Below are 20,015 nucleotides of genomic sequence, written 5' to 3'. Positions count from 1 at the left end.
GGTTTTCCTTAGCTACTTTATGCCATTAGATTTGTGATGTCTGGAACACTGATAATATATAAAAAAAAAAAAAAAGAAAAAAAAAAGAAAAAAAAAAAAGGTTGTCATCAACACTCATGAGAAACTCTCTGAAATAGCTGTAGTTAAATGTGATGACTTTTGAATGTCAGTTCAAAAGTTCTTAGCAGATGATTTCAAAATGATAGTGGTATTAAACTTCTACCTCATTCCCCTCTCTCAACATAAGTGCTCTGGGGAGGCAAAAGATTGGGGTGAACCTGGGCACAGATCTTTTTCATGCTTACCTAATAGCAGTTGGTTAAAAGATGGAGGTTTTCATTTCTGTGGGCTCTGCTGTAGAAACAAGACAATTGCCCTTTTCAGCTTGTTGTACTTGCCTAGAGAAAATCGTAAGCATTTGGAAAGCTGTCTTTTGGTCTTCTTTACAGGAATCTGCCCTTGCTTTGGAAGTGGTTGTGGCTCTTCTGTTCAGGATAGGACTGCTTTTTAGGAATGTACAGGTGGAGTTTACTTGGAGCTCATGGCAAATCAGGATTCAGGTTTCACTCGTTGACAGTAGGACAGTGGCTGAGTTTAGAGTACCAGTATTGTGAAGTACAAAATGTGTTAAAACCATTAGAGGGAGATGCAAAAATATTCTCTTCCTTTCTCTCATAAATGATTGTATTTTATCTCGAATGCTGAAAAGCTTTAAGAGCAAAGCTGCTGCTGTTAGGGATGATACACCTGAGAGAGCATTTCAGAGCTGGATTGGCAGAAGACGTGAATGAGGCTTCAAGGAAAAAAAAATAAACAAAAATGAATTAACCTCTGTCTTGTTAGCTGTCTTATTTTTTCCTTTTGAAGTGTCAGTTGGTGGTTTTGATAAATGTCAGAAGCATTCTTTCTCTCAAATAAGATTCTTCCTGCATAATCTGATTCTGTGTTGTTTTTTTTCTTCCTCCCTCCAAAGATTACTTGGTCTTTTCTCTGGTTTCTAATCGGACAAGTGCTCAAGAAATGAAATGGATTTGACATCCAAATGTGTTTTAGGTCTTTAGGTAACTGCTGAATTAGTTCTGTAAGGGAACTAGCTATAAGGAGCCAGATGTCAGTATATTCTTTCCTGCAGCTATGTAAGTTCATTAATTTAGTAAAACAGAATCTAAACAAAAACATGAGGGGGTTTGTGTCCCTCTCAGCCTTCTCCTCCTGACTTTGCTACCAGAGTTCAAGCTTGTTTATACGTATAATTTTTTGCCTTATGACAAATAGTCTGTTATGCATACAGGTCAGTGGGCTGCAGCCTAGTGTCTCTGTTTCCAGGTATGTCTGTAATTTAGGTGTGTGTTTAAATGGATTTCATCTGTTCAATCTATTTCAAAGAAGAAAACTCTTTCACATGAAGTATGACTTCGAAGCTTTTTCCCTCCAGGTGTATTTAGCTAATATTAGTTTTAAAAGACAGGTGATCAGCACTTGTTTGTGTTCAGTTTTTGTTTTACATATGATCAGCACTTGTTTGGGTTCAATTTTTGTTTTAAGTTCTCTTTCCAACTGTTTTAAATAACCTACTGAGTCAGTTTGTTTTCAGGATTCTCAAGCATTTGAAAGCATGTGTAACAAGGGCTACGGGAAGAGAGAGAATGCACCTTGGCAATCTGAGGCTGTTTTAGTCTTTGGTAAAAGACTCAAATGTAATAGATGACGACTTGATTGTTTCACTGACAGTGAGGAGCATGGACAAAAAGCATTGGACATCTGTATGAGGCAGGAGAGCGAGCTGATAAGTACTGGCTGTTGGGGCATTAAGGGAACAGGAAAACATTTCACACTGCCCCAAGGACTGGCTGTGGGATTGCTTAAATATATTTTTCTATAAGCATCATCTTAAAGGAAAATGTTGCTATGAGTGGAGATACTTCAGGTTGTCTTGAACATCTTTGGAATACACTTAGCAATATTTGAATTTCCCACTTTTTATTGAAATGTTGTCCTTATTGAGAAGTGGACACGCTCATCTTGCAGACAGCTGAGCTTTTGTCTCAAGTCAGTGACAAGGAACTTTTGGAAGACAGATGGTAATACTGAATGGGAGGGGAAAAGCATTTGAAATGCTTATGAATAGAAAAAGTCTGTTGGAACACTTTGGAAAAGTCTGAGAAAATCATTCTGAGTTGTGTTAGGCTTGATAGCTCAGATTCACACCAGATTCCTTGCATATGGCACTGGGCAAGCCCTTCTCTTGGCAGAAGTGTGAGTAGCATTCCTCTGGTCACATCTTTTTAAATTCTTGTCTTTGAATTGCAAACTTGAAGGAGTGTAGTAGTGTTGTCTAGGTAGATTATCCATGCACCATGCTGCACTTCTGCTTGCAACTGAGTTTCTTAGCTTGAAAGTATTCATCATGTGCATCTTGGTGTTGTGTAAAAATACAGAGTGTTTTATTTAAGACAGTCTGAAGTTACTGAAGAAAATAAAATATTCTTGAAATTAGGGGAATGAATTTACTGTAAGTACAAAGAAGTTACTCCATTTGTCTAATTCATTAATTGGAGATCATTACCACCTGTAACCTTATGACTTTGAACATTAATTAGTAAGGCTGTTACTGGGAAGGCAGCTCAGTCTAGTAGCTGGTAGTGCAAACAAATGAGTTCTAAGCTCAGACAACACAGTCGCAGCTGGGAAGGAAACAAAATTCAGAAGGCTGTAATCCCTTAGAATGAGAGGATCAGAAGTCTCAATGAATGCCTCTTTTCCCCCCTCTATCTGTGAGAAAGTGGTTCAGTTGGTCATCGTCCAGCCACAAAAGGATAATGTGAGGAAATAAAAACAAATTGAGAACATTAAGCCACTGCTGTCCTAGCACATTGCTTTGCCTGTTAACCTGATTATTCTGCCTTCCCATGTGATAGATGGAGATGTCCAAGCTTCTGTTCTGTTCATAGCTTGTTTGGTTTGATGAGCTGTCAGATTTAGATTTAAACTCTACCATGGCTATCAACCCGTGCTACCTCAGATTCTTCTTACTTGAACTGTCAGCCATGCTCATTCATTACATTTTGGAGGACTAGTTTATAGTGACAGGTGGCCATTACTTACAGCAGTGTTTAGTCGAGCTTCTTTGCTGCACTATAAATGTTCATTTTGCAAAATCACAACGCAGGTTTGGCCAAGAGCTCTCACCTGTGCTGCTGCTTGGAGAGCCATTTGCACATTATGGTTTGGAGCCCTAAGTCATGTTAATTTGTTCAGTCACCCCAGTGCAAATGCAGTTGAAATCACCAAGTGATTTCTTTGGAGAAACGCAGTTTGTGTTTTCTAACTGATTCTATGTAGCTTTTTCCTTAGAAATATCCACTGTGTATAATCAATGGATATTAAGATGTTACAATCACAAAATAAACAAGAGAGTGAAGTAGATTATGATAACAAAAGAGAATAAATGGAAGGCTTACCCTTATGTTGGGCTCACCACAAAACACCAGAAGGAGGGATTTCCAGACAAGATCCATCCCCACTGGTAGCCAGCTCTTCAATAGGTCTAGGAGAGGTGCAGCCAGGCTCCACCCCTTCTGGCAGCACAGCTGAATTGCCTTCACCTGTGCTCCTCTGGCTGACTCATGGCTCACCTCAGGTGATCAATCAGAGGTTCAGGCTGTGACTCAGCAGTTCCCATACACCACTGCTTTTATTTCCTTCCTAATTTGTTTTTGCATGATTGGAGGGCTATTAATAATTTAAGATGCAAATACTAAGCATTCAAAATTGAAATTCAGTCTTTTAACTTTTGCATAGTTATAACCATTTAAAAGATTGCACGTGTTTGTTTTGTTAAGATGCTTGCTTAACAGCTTCACACCAACTAAACCACTGTTTCCTCAGTGAGAACAGTTGCCTTTGTACTCTGCTGACCAAGGGGACTGCCTGGTTTTCTTTCATGTGTCCCTGCCTTGCACCACATCAGTGTTTCAGGACCTTTTGGTAGGCTGGTTTGATTTGCTAATACAGTGGAACATGATCCCTCAGATTATTATCCTGTGGGGTTAGCAAGCTGAAGGATCTCAGGAACATGGGGTGGATGTGTCTGGGGGTGAAGAATGGCACATTGCTCTTTCAGCACCAATAAATAAGGATATGTAATATGACTCCAAATATGCTGCATTTTAAATCAGTACAAGTTATCGCTTCTGAAGAGTTTCTTTCTCAAAAAATCTTTATTCATTTTTGTGACCAGGTATCTTTGTGCTGCTGCGAGGTTCTCCCAGGTTAGTGTTTACATGGTAGAACATCTATCAGGTGGAGCTTCTGGGGAGAAGTTAAAGCTGTGCTTAAATAGGAGAGCATTCAGAATCTGGAGTGCTTAGGGTTCCTGGTGTTACAGCTAGAGAAGAACAGAGGTGAGAGTTCCTTGGCAAGGTCTGTGAGCTTAGCACTCACATAGATCATCTTTATGCTGTGGGATGTTGTGATTTGTCTCGTGGTAGTGTAGCCCTTTAAAAAACAAAACACAACAACAAACACTCATTTGTTATGTAGATGTAGGAATGATCTGCTTGAGGTACAGTGAAAATGCATCTGAGCATTTACAGTCCCGGATTTAGATGGATTTCTAGTGGATATGTAGTAGAAATAGCGTATAGGAATAATAGCATTAGGAAGATGAGAAGAAGCAGCACAGTTTAAGTTACAAAAGTGAACTTCCTAGTTATGTGTTCTGCATCAGCTGAGCAGTTCCTGGCCCTACTTCTGCTTAGGGAAGAAATTGTCTCATACTATTGTTGTGTTGTCTTAAAAGAAGCATAAAGAAAAGGTTGAAGCCTTGACAGTTCTGACAAAGTCCGGTGCCATTGTGTGTCACCAGATAAGTGATACTGCATATTCTGTGGCAGTCAGCAAAGCATGGCAGCCACTATTTATATGTCAGTTTTAAAAGAGAGGAAGCGTTGCCCAGAGGGGAGAGAATATCAGAATTTGACAGCCCAGTAGACATCAGAGGTTAAATGTCATCTTTTGAATAGGCTTAACTTACATATTCATTTTATTTATTGAGGTCTGAATTTCAAGTTCATAATGCTGATTTTGTTTCTTTCTGGTACTTAAAAATATTGTATCTAAGAACAAAAAAAAAGTTTCCTGAGCAGAAAGCAGATGATGGTAAAGATGAGGTGGTTGTTTGCAGTATCTGACCTGCACTATATAAAAATGTGAGTGTGTATGCAGCCAATGATGGTAGAAAAGAGAATCATTTAACCAAAGTGTTATGTTCCTGCTCAATTAAGTATTTTTCAGATCTTTTAGGCTTGCTGTTCTTTGGAAGTTGTTGTTTCAACTTAAAATTTCTGTATATCTCCCTGAACAGCATACACAGTGCATGGGAAGTGACTGTAGGTACTGGCATTGTTCTTCTATTTCTCTCTACACTTCCCTGCCATGTGTTGTTTGTCCTTTGAGAGCATTTGTATGTTGTTTTTTTTGTTTGTTTGTTTTTAAACTTCCTGAGCACACTTAGTCTCTTTTGTATCACTTCAGATAGAATGGAGTAATGCAGAGAGATGCATCCGTAGTTGTTTCAGAGATCTTGGAAGAACTGAAACTGTGGGCCTTTACACAATGTTTCCGGCTTGTATCATATGCAGTGCAGTGTGCTTTACTAAGTAAATGTCTTATTTTCCTTTGGCTGAACTCAGAGCAGGCGGCTGTGACTGAGAAGAGAGATTCTGGGTCAGTGCTGACAACTCTGTGTGCTTTGGCAGCCAAACATGCGACAGTGGGCCTGACAGTGTAGGATGGGAGCTGAGAGTAAGGCTGAGGAGCTTGACATGACTAGGTCTTGAGTGTAAAAGCTCCGAGAAGCATTCTGAAACCTGGATGTACCTGTGCCTGTCTTTTAAGTGCCGTCAGTTCTGGGAACACAGGTTAAAGAAAAGCTGAAGACCTCACAGCTTCAGCATGCAGGAACTTGAGGCTGTGGCCATTTTCATGTGTGAGCCAGCGGCTCTGGATTTTGGGGGAATGTGATGGGGTGTTGCCAGGCTTGCATGCTCTTACAGCATCTCATGTTGCAGATGCTGAGGACCATTGGTCTGACACAATAGTGTATCCTTAATAGGGCAATGTCACAGATGCTTGCCTACGTTATCAAAGGAAATTGAATCCTTTGAATGCTTTAGTGGTAACGTAATGATTTATATTATTTATGTTGTGAATATAATTTATGTGAAATTTTTTTTATATTATGAATTTCATTAATTGTTTTGAAGAACATAATCAAATAAACTTAAGATTCCTTCATAGTACATTTGATCACATGCTTTCTCAGTTGCAGCTTTTGAGAGAGTTGTTCCTGTACTTCAAGCTAAAGGGTTATTGGTTGGTAAAATTCAGTGAGATACTGTGATTAAAAAGTTGTAAGCATTTGATTTGCATTAGGCTAATAGGGTCTTTTTCATCTCTTTTGAAAGGGCTTTTTCAAAACCTTCTTTGTACATTTTGTCATTGTTGAGTTTAAAAGCTTTTTAAAATTGTTGTTTATTTACTGTTTTCCCTTTTTAACTAGGTTCTTGAAGATGCAGAGGCCCAGCATTTATTTCAGTCAATTCTTCCTGATATGGTCAAGCTGGCACTCTGTCTTCCTACCATCTGCACACAGGTAAGCAAAGACTAAGCTAAGTGCTCTCAAGTAAACCAGTTTTTTAGCTGCTGGGAGGATGTTTGTTATGATGTTAGCAACTTTCTAAACACAGTCAAACACAGGACTCACTAGGCCCTGCAGTAATGCCTGTCGTGAAGAGAAGTATTTGTAGTGTTAAGCAGTATAAACGTTTAAGAATTTTGTCAGACTTTTTTTTTTTTTTTTTGTCGTATGTAAGACTAGACTTATAGAACTTACTGGAGAGAGCTTTTAAGGCTTCTATCCTCCCCTCTTGTGACTTCAGACATCGTAATATAGCTTGTTAATGAAATAGTCAGAAGACAGAATGAGATACACAGTGAATGTAATAATTATAAGAATGAAAGAAATTGTCTTGTGGAGTCAACAGAGCTGTGTATTCAACAGTGTAAATTAGCAACTGCTTCTGTATTCACAACTAAAGGGATTAAGTCATGTCTGTTTAGCTTCCTGGAGCTAAGCTAATGGTGATGGCTGAGAATGTTGGAAGAGGCAGTCGAAATGGTTCTCTATTTGCTATCGAGGGGATTTATTACAACTGTTACTGAACTTCTTGGTAAAGAGACATTTTTGTCCTGATCACGTAAGCAAATTGTTTTTAAATAGAATGAGTGGAATATGATGAGGGAAAATCTCATATCAAGAGACAAAGCCTAGTAACAGGAAAGGTGGCAATATTTAAGTTTGGTTTCCACTCCTTTGTTTCTCTCTAAGTTGGAGAAACTCTGTCCAGAGTCAAAACACCAAATAAAAGACTGAAATTAGGCTGTGCTTTCCTGATTATAAAAGCTTTTTTTTTTTTCCCCTCTGATTATAAAAGATCTATTAATAATCTACTTTCTGCAAAGATTATCAGTCTGTTGTTTTGATTCAGGGAGGCCGGGAATAAAAAAATGGGGCCACTGGGTGACAATTGTGGAAAGGCCTCCACCTTCCTTTGTAAATTATGAAGCATGGTTTTTGTAGCTGAAAAATCCTTAGTAGGTTCTTAGCTATTCAGCTATCAAAGCTGATTTTTTTTTTTTACTTCAGTTTTTAAGACTGCCCAGAAACTTCAAATACTGCATGTTTTTCCCCTCAGTTTCCACTGATTTTGTTTGATTAGTTGTGTTTTCTTGGTCTCTTTTTTATTATTGATTAGAAATCTGCAGTTTGTCAGCAAGCCCTTTCCCAATTGTCTTGAATAAACTGTTCTTGACTTTAATGGTTCTGCTGATTAAAGGGTTCACCACTGGCTTAAATTAGTCTTGCTCTAATTCAACAAATGTAATTTTGTGCTCCTGTTTTTTCTTTTAAAATGGGTAAGCTAATTATTTTTCTCTCTCCTTCCCTCCCTTTTCTCCTGGCCCTCCCTCCCCCTCACCTCTTTTGTTCCCACTTGGTAGCCAATACCTCTACTGAAACAGAAGATGAATCACTCCATCACAATGTCACAGGAACAGATTGCTAGTTTTTTGGCCAATGCTTTCTTCTGTACTTTTCCACGTCGCAATGCGAAGATGAAGTCTGAGTATTCCAGTTATCCAGACATTAACTTCAACAGGTATGGCACTTAGGGAGAAATGGAGCTGATAATCCTTCAATGAAAATATTATTGTTGTCATTCAGGGGAGAAACCTGTTTCTTCTTCCATGTTTTTAGAAGGTTGTTGTCACTGTTTTCAACAGTTTACATTTTTTTTTTTTTTTTTAACAGGGATCAGGAATCTATGTAACTGTAAGAAAGATTCCTGTGCACAGGAAGATGTTTTATATTCCAAGTTTTCCTTTTGTTTCTGTGTGCGCACATGCACAGATACTCCTACATGGACATAATTAAGCTAATGCAATTCTCTTCTTCCTCGTAGCCATTTGTCTACAAATGACATACTTCAGTTGAGCTTTGTATATTTTATATGTATTTAAATGAAAACTCAGCTTTCCCCCAGCCACGTTCCTGTTGTCATCTTGTGTCAGCAGTGATAATCTGCAAATTGAGTCAGATTAACAGAACTTCACTCCTCATCAACCTAGTAAAATTTTAAGACCATGATATGAATTTAACTGATGATATTTTGATTTCTAAACAAATGCATATTCTTTTCTTTCCCTCAACACTAGCATGCATACAGATTTGACTAAAGCTTTTCTAGCATCTTTTATTTCTTAACTGTTCTTATTTCAGTTATGGAAGGAAATAGAGGATGGGGGTATTTCCTGCTGCAGAGTACGAAGTCCACACAGACTTCTGATTAGAAATACAAATGGGTCAACCTAGCATTTAAACATTTATTATCTGGAGGTTTTCTTATTCCCTTGTAGTTTATACATGTAGTTTATATGCTCTGAACACTGAGATGAAATATGAAGGTTGTGTTACCTGTGATCCAGACTCTTGGACACTTAGTTGTGTCACAAGAGCCGCAACAAATTTGAACTTCCCCAAATAAAGCAAGTCAGATGTGCTGATGCAATAGTAATGGTTTTGGTGCTTGTTGTCATGAAGGGCTAGCATGAGCTTATCTACACTGTGTATTCTGAAGAGAGACCAGAAAACTGTACTTGGCACAGGTCTGCTGACCAGATTTTTGTTCCAACGGGGCAGTGGCACACCAAAGAGAAGTTCTGGTGCCTCATAGAGCTCAGTGTGTTCATAGTAACAACTAACTGGGGAGTAACCATCCGTTCATTAGGTAGGCTTATGTCCAGTGCAGTAGAAGTGTGCAGTAAGGGTCTGGACAGGGTTCCATTTGACTGCTCCATCTACATACTTTCAGATGATTTTTTTTTTTAAGGACTTATAAAGTATCAAGTTTTTATTGTGACTTCAGCATATTATGTATCAATTAGTTAAATTATCAGCTACCCAGTGAAATGCTGCAGAGTTGCTGGAATGCATTCACAGTCAATGAACATTGCACAGGTGCATAAATTCACAGTAGTACAGTGTAGCAGTAGTGGTTAACTCAGAACACGATAATTCAAACTACTTAAAAATAAAATAGTCTTGATTGTGTATTAGGGAAATAAATTACTGCCATATATTTTAAAAATAACCTGTAAAAGCACTTAAACATTCAGAATTTGTGCCTTATTCTGGTCAGTCCTTGGTTTTCTCTTTCTTTGCCTCTAAGTGCCGTGGCTCATAGTGAATTCCAGTATTATTATTTTGAAGGGATAATACAACAGTTTTCAGATCTTCCTTTTACATTATATATGATGTAATGCTCAGCTTTAGGCCATGTAAGGTAGAAAGACACTTTTGTTTAAGTGCAAGAATGCTTACCAAACTGGAAGAAAGAAGGAAAGATGATGTTCTCTCTTTCCTGAGGATTAAAAATGTTCTTCAAGAGTTTGCCAATTTATGCATTTTTATAAAAGAACAATTTCCTTCTTAATACTTTATATTTAATCATTTGTTGGACCCCTTTGTTTATTATCAACTCAAAGTGCAGGTTAGTGAAGTAGGAAAGGTGTCTGGCAGTAGCTAAAAATAAGAGCATGTGAGAGGGAAACTGATGGGATAACAGCTGAAGCCTGTCTAGTGGTGAAGAGAACACTACAAGAAGTTACACTGTTTTTCATCATGTTACTGTCTGTGACTAGACTTAGATGAACTCTAAAATGATGGGAAGAGGATGGATGGTACCTCACTTGTTTTTTCCTCTTTCTGTTAGTCTTGTTTTTTCTCACCCCAAAAAGTTAGTTCTGTAAGAGCAAGCAAGAACAACAAAATGCCACTTTTTTAGCAATTTCAGATCTGTGAAGATGACAAGGTTTGTTTCGCTGCAGCATGTATTTTTTCAGGTTTTACAGAGAAGCCTGTCGTGAAGCTGGGTGCATTCAAAAGGCAGCAAGCAATAGCTGGAATTAAAGTGCTTGTGACATTTTTTCTCTTGATACTAATGTTTTGATTTAAAGGCTTTGGGAACTATTGCTCTGCCCTGTTTAGGAATGGGCATAACAGATTGTTCTACACAGTAGCTCTTCTCCCCCACAATCTTATTGTCTGCAGTTTTTTTCCATACTTAGTTCTTTCCTCAGCATAATTTGTCTGCTGCATGACTGTGAATGGATTACTGTGTTCCTTGGGCACAGGAAAAAAAAATCTGCCGTGGTTCCATAATGAAGCAAAATTACTGAGCGCATATGAGAGAACTTATTTTTAATGAATGTTCCATAATTTCACTGTGTATGTGCTTTCTGCATTAATACAAAAAGCTTTCACCCCTTCCCTCTGCTCTTGAGACTGAAAAAATTGAATTTTGTGTCCTGGGTTAGAAATGCAACTGTTTAGCCTGTTTCTTTCTTGTGCTTTTCAGCTTTATGCAGCAATCGTTTATCATTCACTTAATACAGACTTAAACATCAGTACCTGTTTGTACACTTCAGTTATGTTTTCTGTATTCTTTTTTCAAGTACAGTCATGTCCCCCCCCTTTTCAGTCTTTCCTTCTGTAGGTTTTTGTGTTATAAAGTAACTTACTGTGATTACCACCCTACACAATCAAGATGCAAATCTGACATAACAGCAAATGCTCAACGCAGAATACTGAGAATATACTTTTTTTCTCTCTGTACAGCTTTTTCTGATGCACCAGTGCTTGGCACTGTTACTGTAGCATGATGGCATGTTGTTTGAATGCACTAATAACTGCATCTATGGGAAGGAAGGCCATTGTAACTGTTAGTATTAACATAAATCATCTCTGCTTCATCTCTTCTGTCCCTCTTGCCAATTGAGGGGGGGACAGAGGGAACATTCCTCATTTGACACTGCAGCACTTAGTTTAATAGCATGTTGTGACACCGAGTGCCTGTTTTGATTGTTCGTTGTGCTGCGGAGGCCAAGTCACTCATATAATGAAATACTCTGTAATTTAATTAAATTCTTCCCTTTAGGACTTGGCAAGGATTGGCCTCTTGCAGTTCTTAAGTTATTAATAACATAATCCATTAAAAATGTAGTTAATAAAATGGAATTCACAGTTTAGCTTTGAGAGCCAGGATATTTATGAATTTTAGTAAATGGGATAATGTCTGTTCAGTGGCCAAATATTATTAGAGGATACAAAATAGCATGAGGCATTGCTTCCCTTTATACCAAACATAAAGCCAAATTTTGAAAGTTCAATCTTTATCTCAAAAATGTTTATGTAATATATTAACGTGGAAATGGATTAGGCAGCTTTGTGCAAAAATATTCCATTACAACAGAAAGAATTGCATTTGTCCTCTTAACATTCTTACTGATGCTTTTTGTAGAAGTTGCATATTGCTTGAATGTGAAGGATTACTTGCATCAGCTCTTCTGAGGTGATCTCTACAGTTGTGATGATGGTTGCATTTGAGTGCAGTTTCTTATGGTAGTACTGAGAATGCATCTTTACTATGAGTAGTTTGTGGTGGTTTAGTGTATTGTTTTCATAAAAAGGGAGGAATGCTTATTGTCCCTCCCCTCTTGAAATATATCAAAGCTAAGAGAAAACTGTGCTCTTTTTACATTTATTTGTGAGAAAATAGTGAAACAAATGCATCAGAGTTGCAGATGAGGCTTTCATGCCCTTGTTTTCTGAGCTATCAGACCTGTGTCTTACTGCCACAGCATCTTGTAATTTAGAAAGCTATGAAGTCTGATTGCATGTAAAAGAAATGTATAAAGGAAAAAAAAACAAGAACCAAACAGTGATAATCTGTTGCAGTCTTACCTCAGTTCTCTGGGTGACCAAAAAGAACTGGTTTGTCAAAGACCCCTTCTGCTTTTGCTGTACCTTTGATCTGTTCTGAGTTGTAGCATCAAGTTACAGTAAGTTCACTGTTCTTTTTTGAAAAAACGACTGTAGTTAACTGAAGGCATTAGGCATCTGTAGTAGCTGCCATCAAAGAAAGTGAGGATGTATTATAATTAAAGAGAGCATGCCTAATTACACAAACCTGGTGGATCTTCTGGCACGTATGTTAGTGAGATGCTCTGCTCTGCAACAACCAGTATTCTAGTAGGACTGACTTTTTCATCTTTATCAAGCAAGCTTTTAAAGCAATTTCGAGTGATTGGGAATGAGAGGGGGAAAACAGTAGTTAAGATGTATATGTCTTTTCTGGAATGTATAATATATGAAAGGAAATGGGCAAACTGTATAGTAGGTTTGTACAGGGGAATTGAAATCTAATTTACCAGTAATGCAATTGTCTCTTCATAAACAACATCAGTTTTGCAACACTAATGAGTATTCTCTGGGGAATAAATTATCTGATGACTTTAAGAGAACTTGATTTGGACTGAGAGATGCATTGCTCCTCTGAAAAGTGGCTCGAGGTTTTTCTATGGTTTTAGACACTGAGCCTACAAAGCCAGTCCTGTTACCTTGCCTCGGGTCTGCGTTCTTATTAGCTTAGATTTAAGTAGAGTATTAGCTACTGTAAAAAATTAAAATTGAAGTTTTTGTGTGGCAGGTGATGAAATGGTCTTGGAATAGATCAATTCAATTGGACACCATTCTTAATAAGTCTAGTAATTGCTGTAGTGATTACACAGTACTCTGAGTACCTCCTGGTTACTTCAGCAGAAACACTAATTTGTTACTGAACTGAATTTTACTGTGCTGTGAGATGTTTTATGTTAGATGCTCAGTGTAAAGCATTGCACCGTGCTGTTTGGTGCTGAGTACTTAGGGTTGGCATCTCAAGACCCTCTAATCTGAAGGTGAAGTTCTAATTAAACACAAAAATGTTGCACATTCTTAAATAACTTGATGTGATGACGTCTGATACTCATGACGCAACAGTAAATAAGAAAGTGCCTGTGAGATTGAATTACTGAATGTGTTGTTTTTCTCCTATTTGATGCCAAGGGAATTCGAAACCTCTAAATTGCTTTCTGTATGGGCTGTTTTAATACAGAGGGGTGGAATTCATGTTATTAAAATACACTGAGCACCAGAAAAACAGAACTGATGTTACTGCGCCTGACTTGTGTAAGTTCATGCTGTGTTTTCCTGTTGTCATTTAACACAGCAGGTGGCTCAACAGCACACAGTCATTCACTCAGTCGTCATCGTCATCCCCCCCCCTTTTTCCAGTGGGATGGGGGGGAGAACTGGGGAGAAAAATACCCAAAATCATACAGTAGAACTCGTGGGCTGAGATAAAACTAAGAGAAAAAGAAAAGGATAATAATTATGACAGATGTGTATGTGTGTGTGTATAACAAGTGATGCACAAGCAGTTGCTCACCACCCCCTGACTGATGCTCAACTAGTCCCCTGAGCAGTGGAAGAGGTGAACTCCTACCCCCTTCACAGTTCCTCCTGCATGATGTCATATTGTATGGAGTATCCCTTCTGCCAGTTTCAGTCAAGTCTCCTTGTTCTGCTCCCTCTCAGCTCCTCGGGCCCTACTGCAAATGGCTTTGGCTCTCTAGAGTGCTGCTTAGGAGGCAACTGTACACATCAGTGTGTTATCAATGTTGCTTTTTCCTAGAATGAAAACATAGTGTCACACCAGACACTCTGAAGAGAACAATTCCATCCTAGCTGAAACTAAGAAACCTATCAGTATGTGTAAGGTTGAGATGGTGAAAGTTCCTTTGTGCTCACTAGTTGTTTATCTGCCTTTCATCTCAGGGCAGGTCATCTTGTTGGGCTGATCTACTTCACACTGATACGATGTCCAAAGTTCATTACTGAAGCTTTAGTATTCTGAAAAGCCCTAATTGTAGTTCTCACTTAAAGTACTTTCAATAGCAACAGGACTTCCTAGGAAGGATCTATATTTTATATTGAGCTTGCTGTTTTCAATTTGTTCTAATTTCCTCATCTTAAATCATGTGATTGACTTTTAAGTATTTAAAGCTGTCTGGGGCAGTGATCTCCAAACTCTTCTCATCACACACCCTTAATCAGAAAAGAAATTTCTGATGTATGTACATTTTTTTTTACTATATGCACATTTGTTTATAAATTTTATACACGTACTACTGTGCTAATATGGTCTATGCATTATGAAACATGCATGAGAAAGAGGAATGAAATATTGTGTTTCTCTTGGCAAGGGGAAATGTAGTAGTGGTAATGGTAATTGTGAAACTCTTGCTGCTGTGCCACTTGTTAAGAAAAGTCTTCAGACAGTATCTGGCTTGAACTGTATTCTGTGTTTTCACTGAAGTGAAGCTTAAGTGATTTAATTTTAGTGTGGTTAAAAACGTGGCTGGATGTTTCTGTGTGAGTGGGAGCCCCAGCCCCAATACACAGCCAATTGAAAAAGCTTTCTCAGAAGATACTTCAGTCAAAGAATACAGGTAACTAAGGTAATTCCCATTGATTGTATATGATAGACTGACTTGCTGTCGGATGTTGAGAGAGATTATTCTAGATCCTGTGCAATTGTATATGCACATGTAATTATATATAAGTTCTACATACAAATCACATATTCCATGGGATTCTCTCTCTGTTTATGTTTACACCTATACATTGCCTACCCTCTGAATATGCTGTCTAGAAGAAATCTTAAATATACACATGACTAAAGTTATCATAGGCACAACTGAAGAAAAATATCAAATAATGTTATGACAGAACTGTTACTGAAACAAAGTATTTTGGCCAACTCTGCAAATGAAAGCTTAGAAAAAGGATTGCTCGCGGTATTGAATTGAATACGGTAACGTTTTGAAAAAGGAAGACCTTTATTTTTCTCTCGGATCTTCATGGAGGAAAAAAGATTGCAGGAGAAAGAGGGTAGGGATGATTCACCGTGCTCCCTGATGCAACTGACGTAATCCTAAATGATTCATTTATTGTGCCAGTTGACACATCATGAGTTTCTCTTTTAGGGTTGCATGATTCACTGTGAAATTTTAGCAGTCCGTGTAGAGATTGTTAGCAATTGAGAATTCTCTGCTTTTAGATGTAAATAGCCCTTGATCTTATGGAGAGTAATAAGAGCTGGAAGGTAACATCTGAGTGTGTCTCCACCCCTACATGTATACATGGACTTGAAATGTAACAAGACAGGAAACCAAAGACACCTGTTCTATTCATTTTTCAAGTATTTTGCTATTCTGTACTGTTCTGAGTCTTAGGATAGGTTCAATTTGCACGTTAGAAACATGAGTGTACTCTGAAAAGTTCAAAAGAGCCCAACTTGTGGATGGGAAGGTACAGGCTGGGGGTGGGACTCTCATTATTACCTAGGAAAGTTTTTATGTAGCCACAGTGACTTAACAAACTACTTTCATTATGCTATTGGCACATCTACTGTCTTCTGTTTTTGGATTTCTGACCTTGGCTTGTCAGAACACCTAACTGTATCCCTATGGGCATATCTTGCTAATACATCTTTTATTTGATTAGCATCACTGCAGAGCTCTGTTTGGTGGTCAGCCCCACAAGCTTTGTGCTCTGCTGTCTGGCCTCCTGCTAAGTGGAAGTTAGCTGCATGGCAGTAAGAACATCTTGTGCAGAGCAAAAATAGCTTACGTATGCAGTTAGAAGTAATATTTCAGTTGCTTCAGCTGAAAGTGGGGCTTGCAGTACTTTGCATTTGATTTAAAGTGCACTTCATTTGGCTGAATTCTTTAATTTGAATTAATGTTTTTTTTGGCCTTGGGTTCTTGTCAGTAAATTGGTTATGTGGTTTCCACTTATATTTTTGGTTAGGGTTTTTTTTTTTAGTAGAATCTGTGTTCCAGCACTTAAAGAAGCATTTATTTGTATATATTGTCGATGTCCTCATATAGCTTTTTTTTCTCCAAAACAGAGTTATTTGCACCAGAAATAAAACCTTCCATAATGTTTCATAACTGATGATTTCCAAAATAGTGCCCTAGATTATGATGTTCCTAATTTTGCAATATTATCCTCTCTTAAATTGGTGGGAGCTGGTCTGGGCCATTTCTTGTTTTTTTTCTCATGCATTACTGTGTTCACAGAGATAACTGGTTATGTACACTGTATCTAAGACAGTATGGTTGCATGTATTTATAGAGTGTAAGGTTTATGGTTTCATTTCTCTTCAGTTTCTACTTCTGACCTTAGTATAGCTTGGATGCACTGTGATACTGTGGTTTCTCTGGAAATGTAAAAGAACTAACTGAATTAATACCAGTAACCTCTAATAGATAGGTAGCTCCTATGAAGGTATATTACTAATTTTTAACATATTAAAACATGTCAGAATTTTTCCACTGATCCAATTGGCCTTTAAAACAAATCTCCTCGTGTGCTGACTGCAATAAAAGATCTGATGTATGGTTACAGGATGCATATTGCTCCTAGGCCAAAATGCAGGTGACTTTTGAACCTCACTGTGTTTTTCTGTCCCTGCTGCAAGGGGAGTAACCCCCTGCAATGCACAATGCCTGTGTCAGAACTGGGACCTCTCTAAATTCTTTTGTGCCTCCCTGTGATTTTTTACACAGTTGGCTAGAACAGAAATACAGAGATCTCTCTTATCGTTATTGTAATTATGGAATGTGTTTGGGGAATAAATCTTCTCTAAATGAGATTTTTCAGAAGCAATTGGCATTACTGTAGCTTTGATCCCTGGAGAGAAAGAAAAAAGCTGTTTATCACAGCTTTTACTGCGAGAAAAGACAGGCCAGTGCTAGACATCTCAGATTTAAATATATATACATTAAAGTGTGTGTGTTTGTAAGTGTATTTAGTTGAAATGCCCTACTGACAGCAACCACGTTTTGGTTTTATCCATTACAATTACCTACCAAGTTCATGTCCCTTGCTGTTGCCATTTAGCTTGATCTGCCTTTTGTCAAGCGTAGTATTTTCAGCTGTTGACTCTCCCTGCACAGTTTGCTAGGTATGCTGAATCATGTAACACCTTTGTGAGGTGAAGAACTTACTACTGAGAATTTGCAACGTAAGCGTGATTGCAAGTTGAAGTGAAGGGGTGAGAAAAAGCCATTGAAGGCATGACTGGCCTGGTATATTAGTGAACCAGTTTAAAGGACTTGTACCAAATAAGACTTCCAGATAAAAAGTCAGAGATAACCTAGGCATTTAGACAAGACCTGCATGCATGCCTTAACTTTCTTTTCTGAGTCCTTTAGTAGGTAAGCAAGCACAACGTGGTCCTAGACCTTGCAGATGGGTCCATTTTGAACAAGGCCATACACATACGAAACTTGCTGCCATGAAGTCCTGTTTGATTGTTCCAAGGCTAAAGGTTTCCATAAGATCTTTTCAACTATAAAATCAGCTTCTTTATATAGATTTTGCGTAAGAATAGATAGAATTAATAGATATTGCGTAAGAATTTTTGAATACTAAAAATCCCATCCTCGTTCACTACTGAAAGCTAAGTCTGCCTGACAGCATTCCATTTTTAAAGGCAGATTGACATTTTGATGCATGGAAACAAATGAATAATGTTGTGTCATTGCTTTACTTGCACTGTTGTTTTGTGGCTTATGGGGGTAAGGATTGGTAGGGGTGTTACAACTTACATCCTCAGGGCTTTCACTGTATCAGGCATCTTTCAGTGACCTTCCTGCTCAAAGGATGTTATTTCTGAAGTCCTCACTGTTCTTCCTCCCAGTTAAATTCCATTATGTATTGCCAATAACAATGCCTTGTCACTTTGCTGGAGGGGAAATTAAGTAATGTGCGTTCCAGTTGCCGGAAGAGGGATGATGCAGTAAAAATACTTCAGCTAACCTTAAAAGCATGCATTCACTTAATGGCTAAAAATTGGATGCTTCCTTTTAATGCTTAGTTTTTTACAGATGAGTTTGAGAATGCCAGGAGTAGCCCAGCAGATAAAGCCATTTCTATAGGGGGTGGATTAATCTCTTTAGAAATGCTGCTAGTACCATGCAGTTCATGAAAGCAATGTAGTTGCCTTAGTTCTTCTCAGAAGTTCACTCAGCTGTAAGTAGGGTAAAGCATTTGGATCCTGGGGTGTTCAGTGTGCGTGTTTTCACCTCTGGGTCACTGATTTCAATCCAAGATAGGTCATTGCAAATAAGTCTGGTAGATTTTTGGAATCTTCCTTTTGAAAGTATACTTTTTGGTAATTCAAAATCAGCCTTATTACCTTCATCAGAAACTTATCTAGCAGATCAACCTAAAAACTAGCTTTATTTGAAACAAATCTTGGCCTTCTGCCTTTCAAGTGCACTAAATATATAAGCGTGTAAATATGCCTCCTGCTGGGAGTGTACAATCTCAGTATTGGTGTAGATTTCAGGACTGGTGCCTCTGTAACAAGTGGTATCCTACTTGTGGAATGCTGAAGTGGCTGACTTTAAGGAGGGCAGACTGTTTTTCAACTTTCACCTGTACGTAGCATAACAACTATGCTGTGCATCCCTGAAATCTAATCTAATTAATTTTGCCTTGTTTTCCAGATTGTTTGAAGGACGGTCACCAAGGAAGCCTGAGAAACTTAAGACCCTTTTCTGCTATTTTAGAAGAGTCACAGAAAAAAGTATGTACTTCATTTCTATTTTTTTTGGTTTTGTTTTTTTTAAGCTACAAAACATACATAGAGAATTTAATCCCATTACATTTAGGAATGGCTATGCAGCATTATGATTGAAGTATCTAACAAAATCCAGCATGCTGAGTATGCTGATACTCTTTAGTGTCACTTGTCATGTGTAGATGATGTAGATAACACATGTAATTCAGTTTTTTGTGTGAAGCTTATTCTTCATTGCTTTTTTTCTTTTTTCAGAGATGGGTGTGTTTGTGTAAAATATCCATATACATATGTAGGTTCAGATTATATTTTCACCCCTCCTTATTTACATATATATGTTGTACATAAAGTGTGTGTGTTTCTATATGCATTATACAAATTTTCTGTTTGTATGTAAGAAATGAAAATGTACATGCATTGACTTGATGCACCTTATCAGAGTGAGAATGTAGGAAGAACTTAACACGTGTGGTCATTAAAATCACCAGTTCCATACCATCCTTAAGGATTTTGGTACAGTCTTCAGGTTTCCTGTAGTGTGCACGCTTGGTGCTTTGACTGCAGCATTTGTAATTCAAAGCGATTTTTCCTTACTTTTGTTGGCATTTCAGGTTTTTTGCTTCTGTTCTTCCACAGCAAAGCTGCTGTAAAGTTTTCCCAGTTGAAAATAAATTAGATGATAGCAAGATGTGAGATGTCTTCAGCTCCTTTAGAAATGAGTGTGGTATTTTCCCTAGCATGCCTAGTCAGATCTTCTGCTGTTACCATTGATTAGAGCATAAACCTAAGCTCCTAAAAAAAAATACATTTATTTTTTGAGAACGTTGTAGCAGAGCTCATAAATTCCCTTTTTCAGGAGAAAGGGATTTGACTGCAGCTAGGTATATTACATCTGCAGCAATATCTTACTATAGTGTTATT

The 20,015-nt window shown here is 38.0% G+C and overlaps 1 protein-coding gene across 3 annotated transcripts in view; it reads left to right on the top strand.

Moving 5' to 3' along the window:
- The window catches only part of PARG (poly(ADP-ribose) glycohydrolase), a 67,813-nt gene that overhangs the window by 22,693 nt on the left and 25,105 nt on the right, over positions 1-20,015 (top strand). For all 3 annotated transcript variants that reach the window (XM_048947116.1, XM_048947115.1, XM_048947114.1), the window contains 3 exons: positions 6,563-6,655; positions 8,062-8,219; positions 19,021-19,100. In XM_048947116.1, coding sequence (XP_048803073.1) covers positions 6,563-6,655; positions 8,062-8,219; positions 19,021-19,100 — 331 coding nt within the window. The remainder of the gene's footprint in view (positions 1-6,562; positions 6,656-8,061; positions 8,220-19,020; positions 19,101-20,015) is intronic.

Source organism: Lagopus muta, chromosome 5, assembly GCF_023343835.1.
Source record: "Lagopus muta isolate bLagMut1 chromosome 5, bLagMut1 primary, whole genome shotgun sequence".
Lineage (NCBI taxonomy): Eukaryota > Metazoa > Chordata > Aves > Galliformes > Phasianidae > Lagopus > Lagopus muta.
The sequence above is the reverse complement of the archived record's forward strand: the minus strand, read 5'-3'. Positions and strand labels throughout refer to the sequence as shown.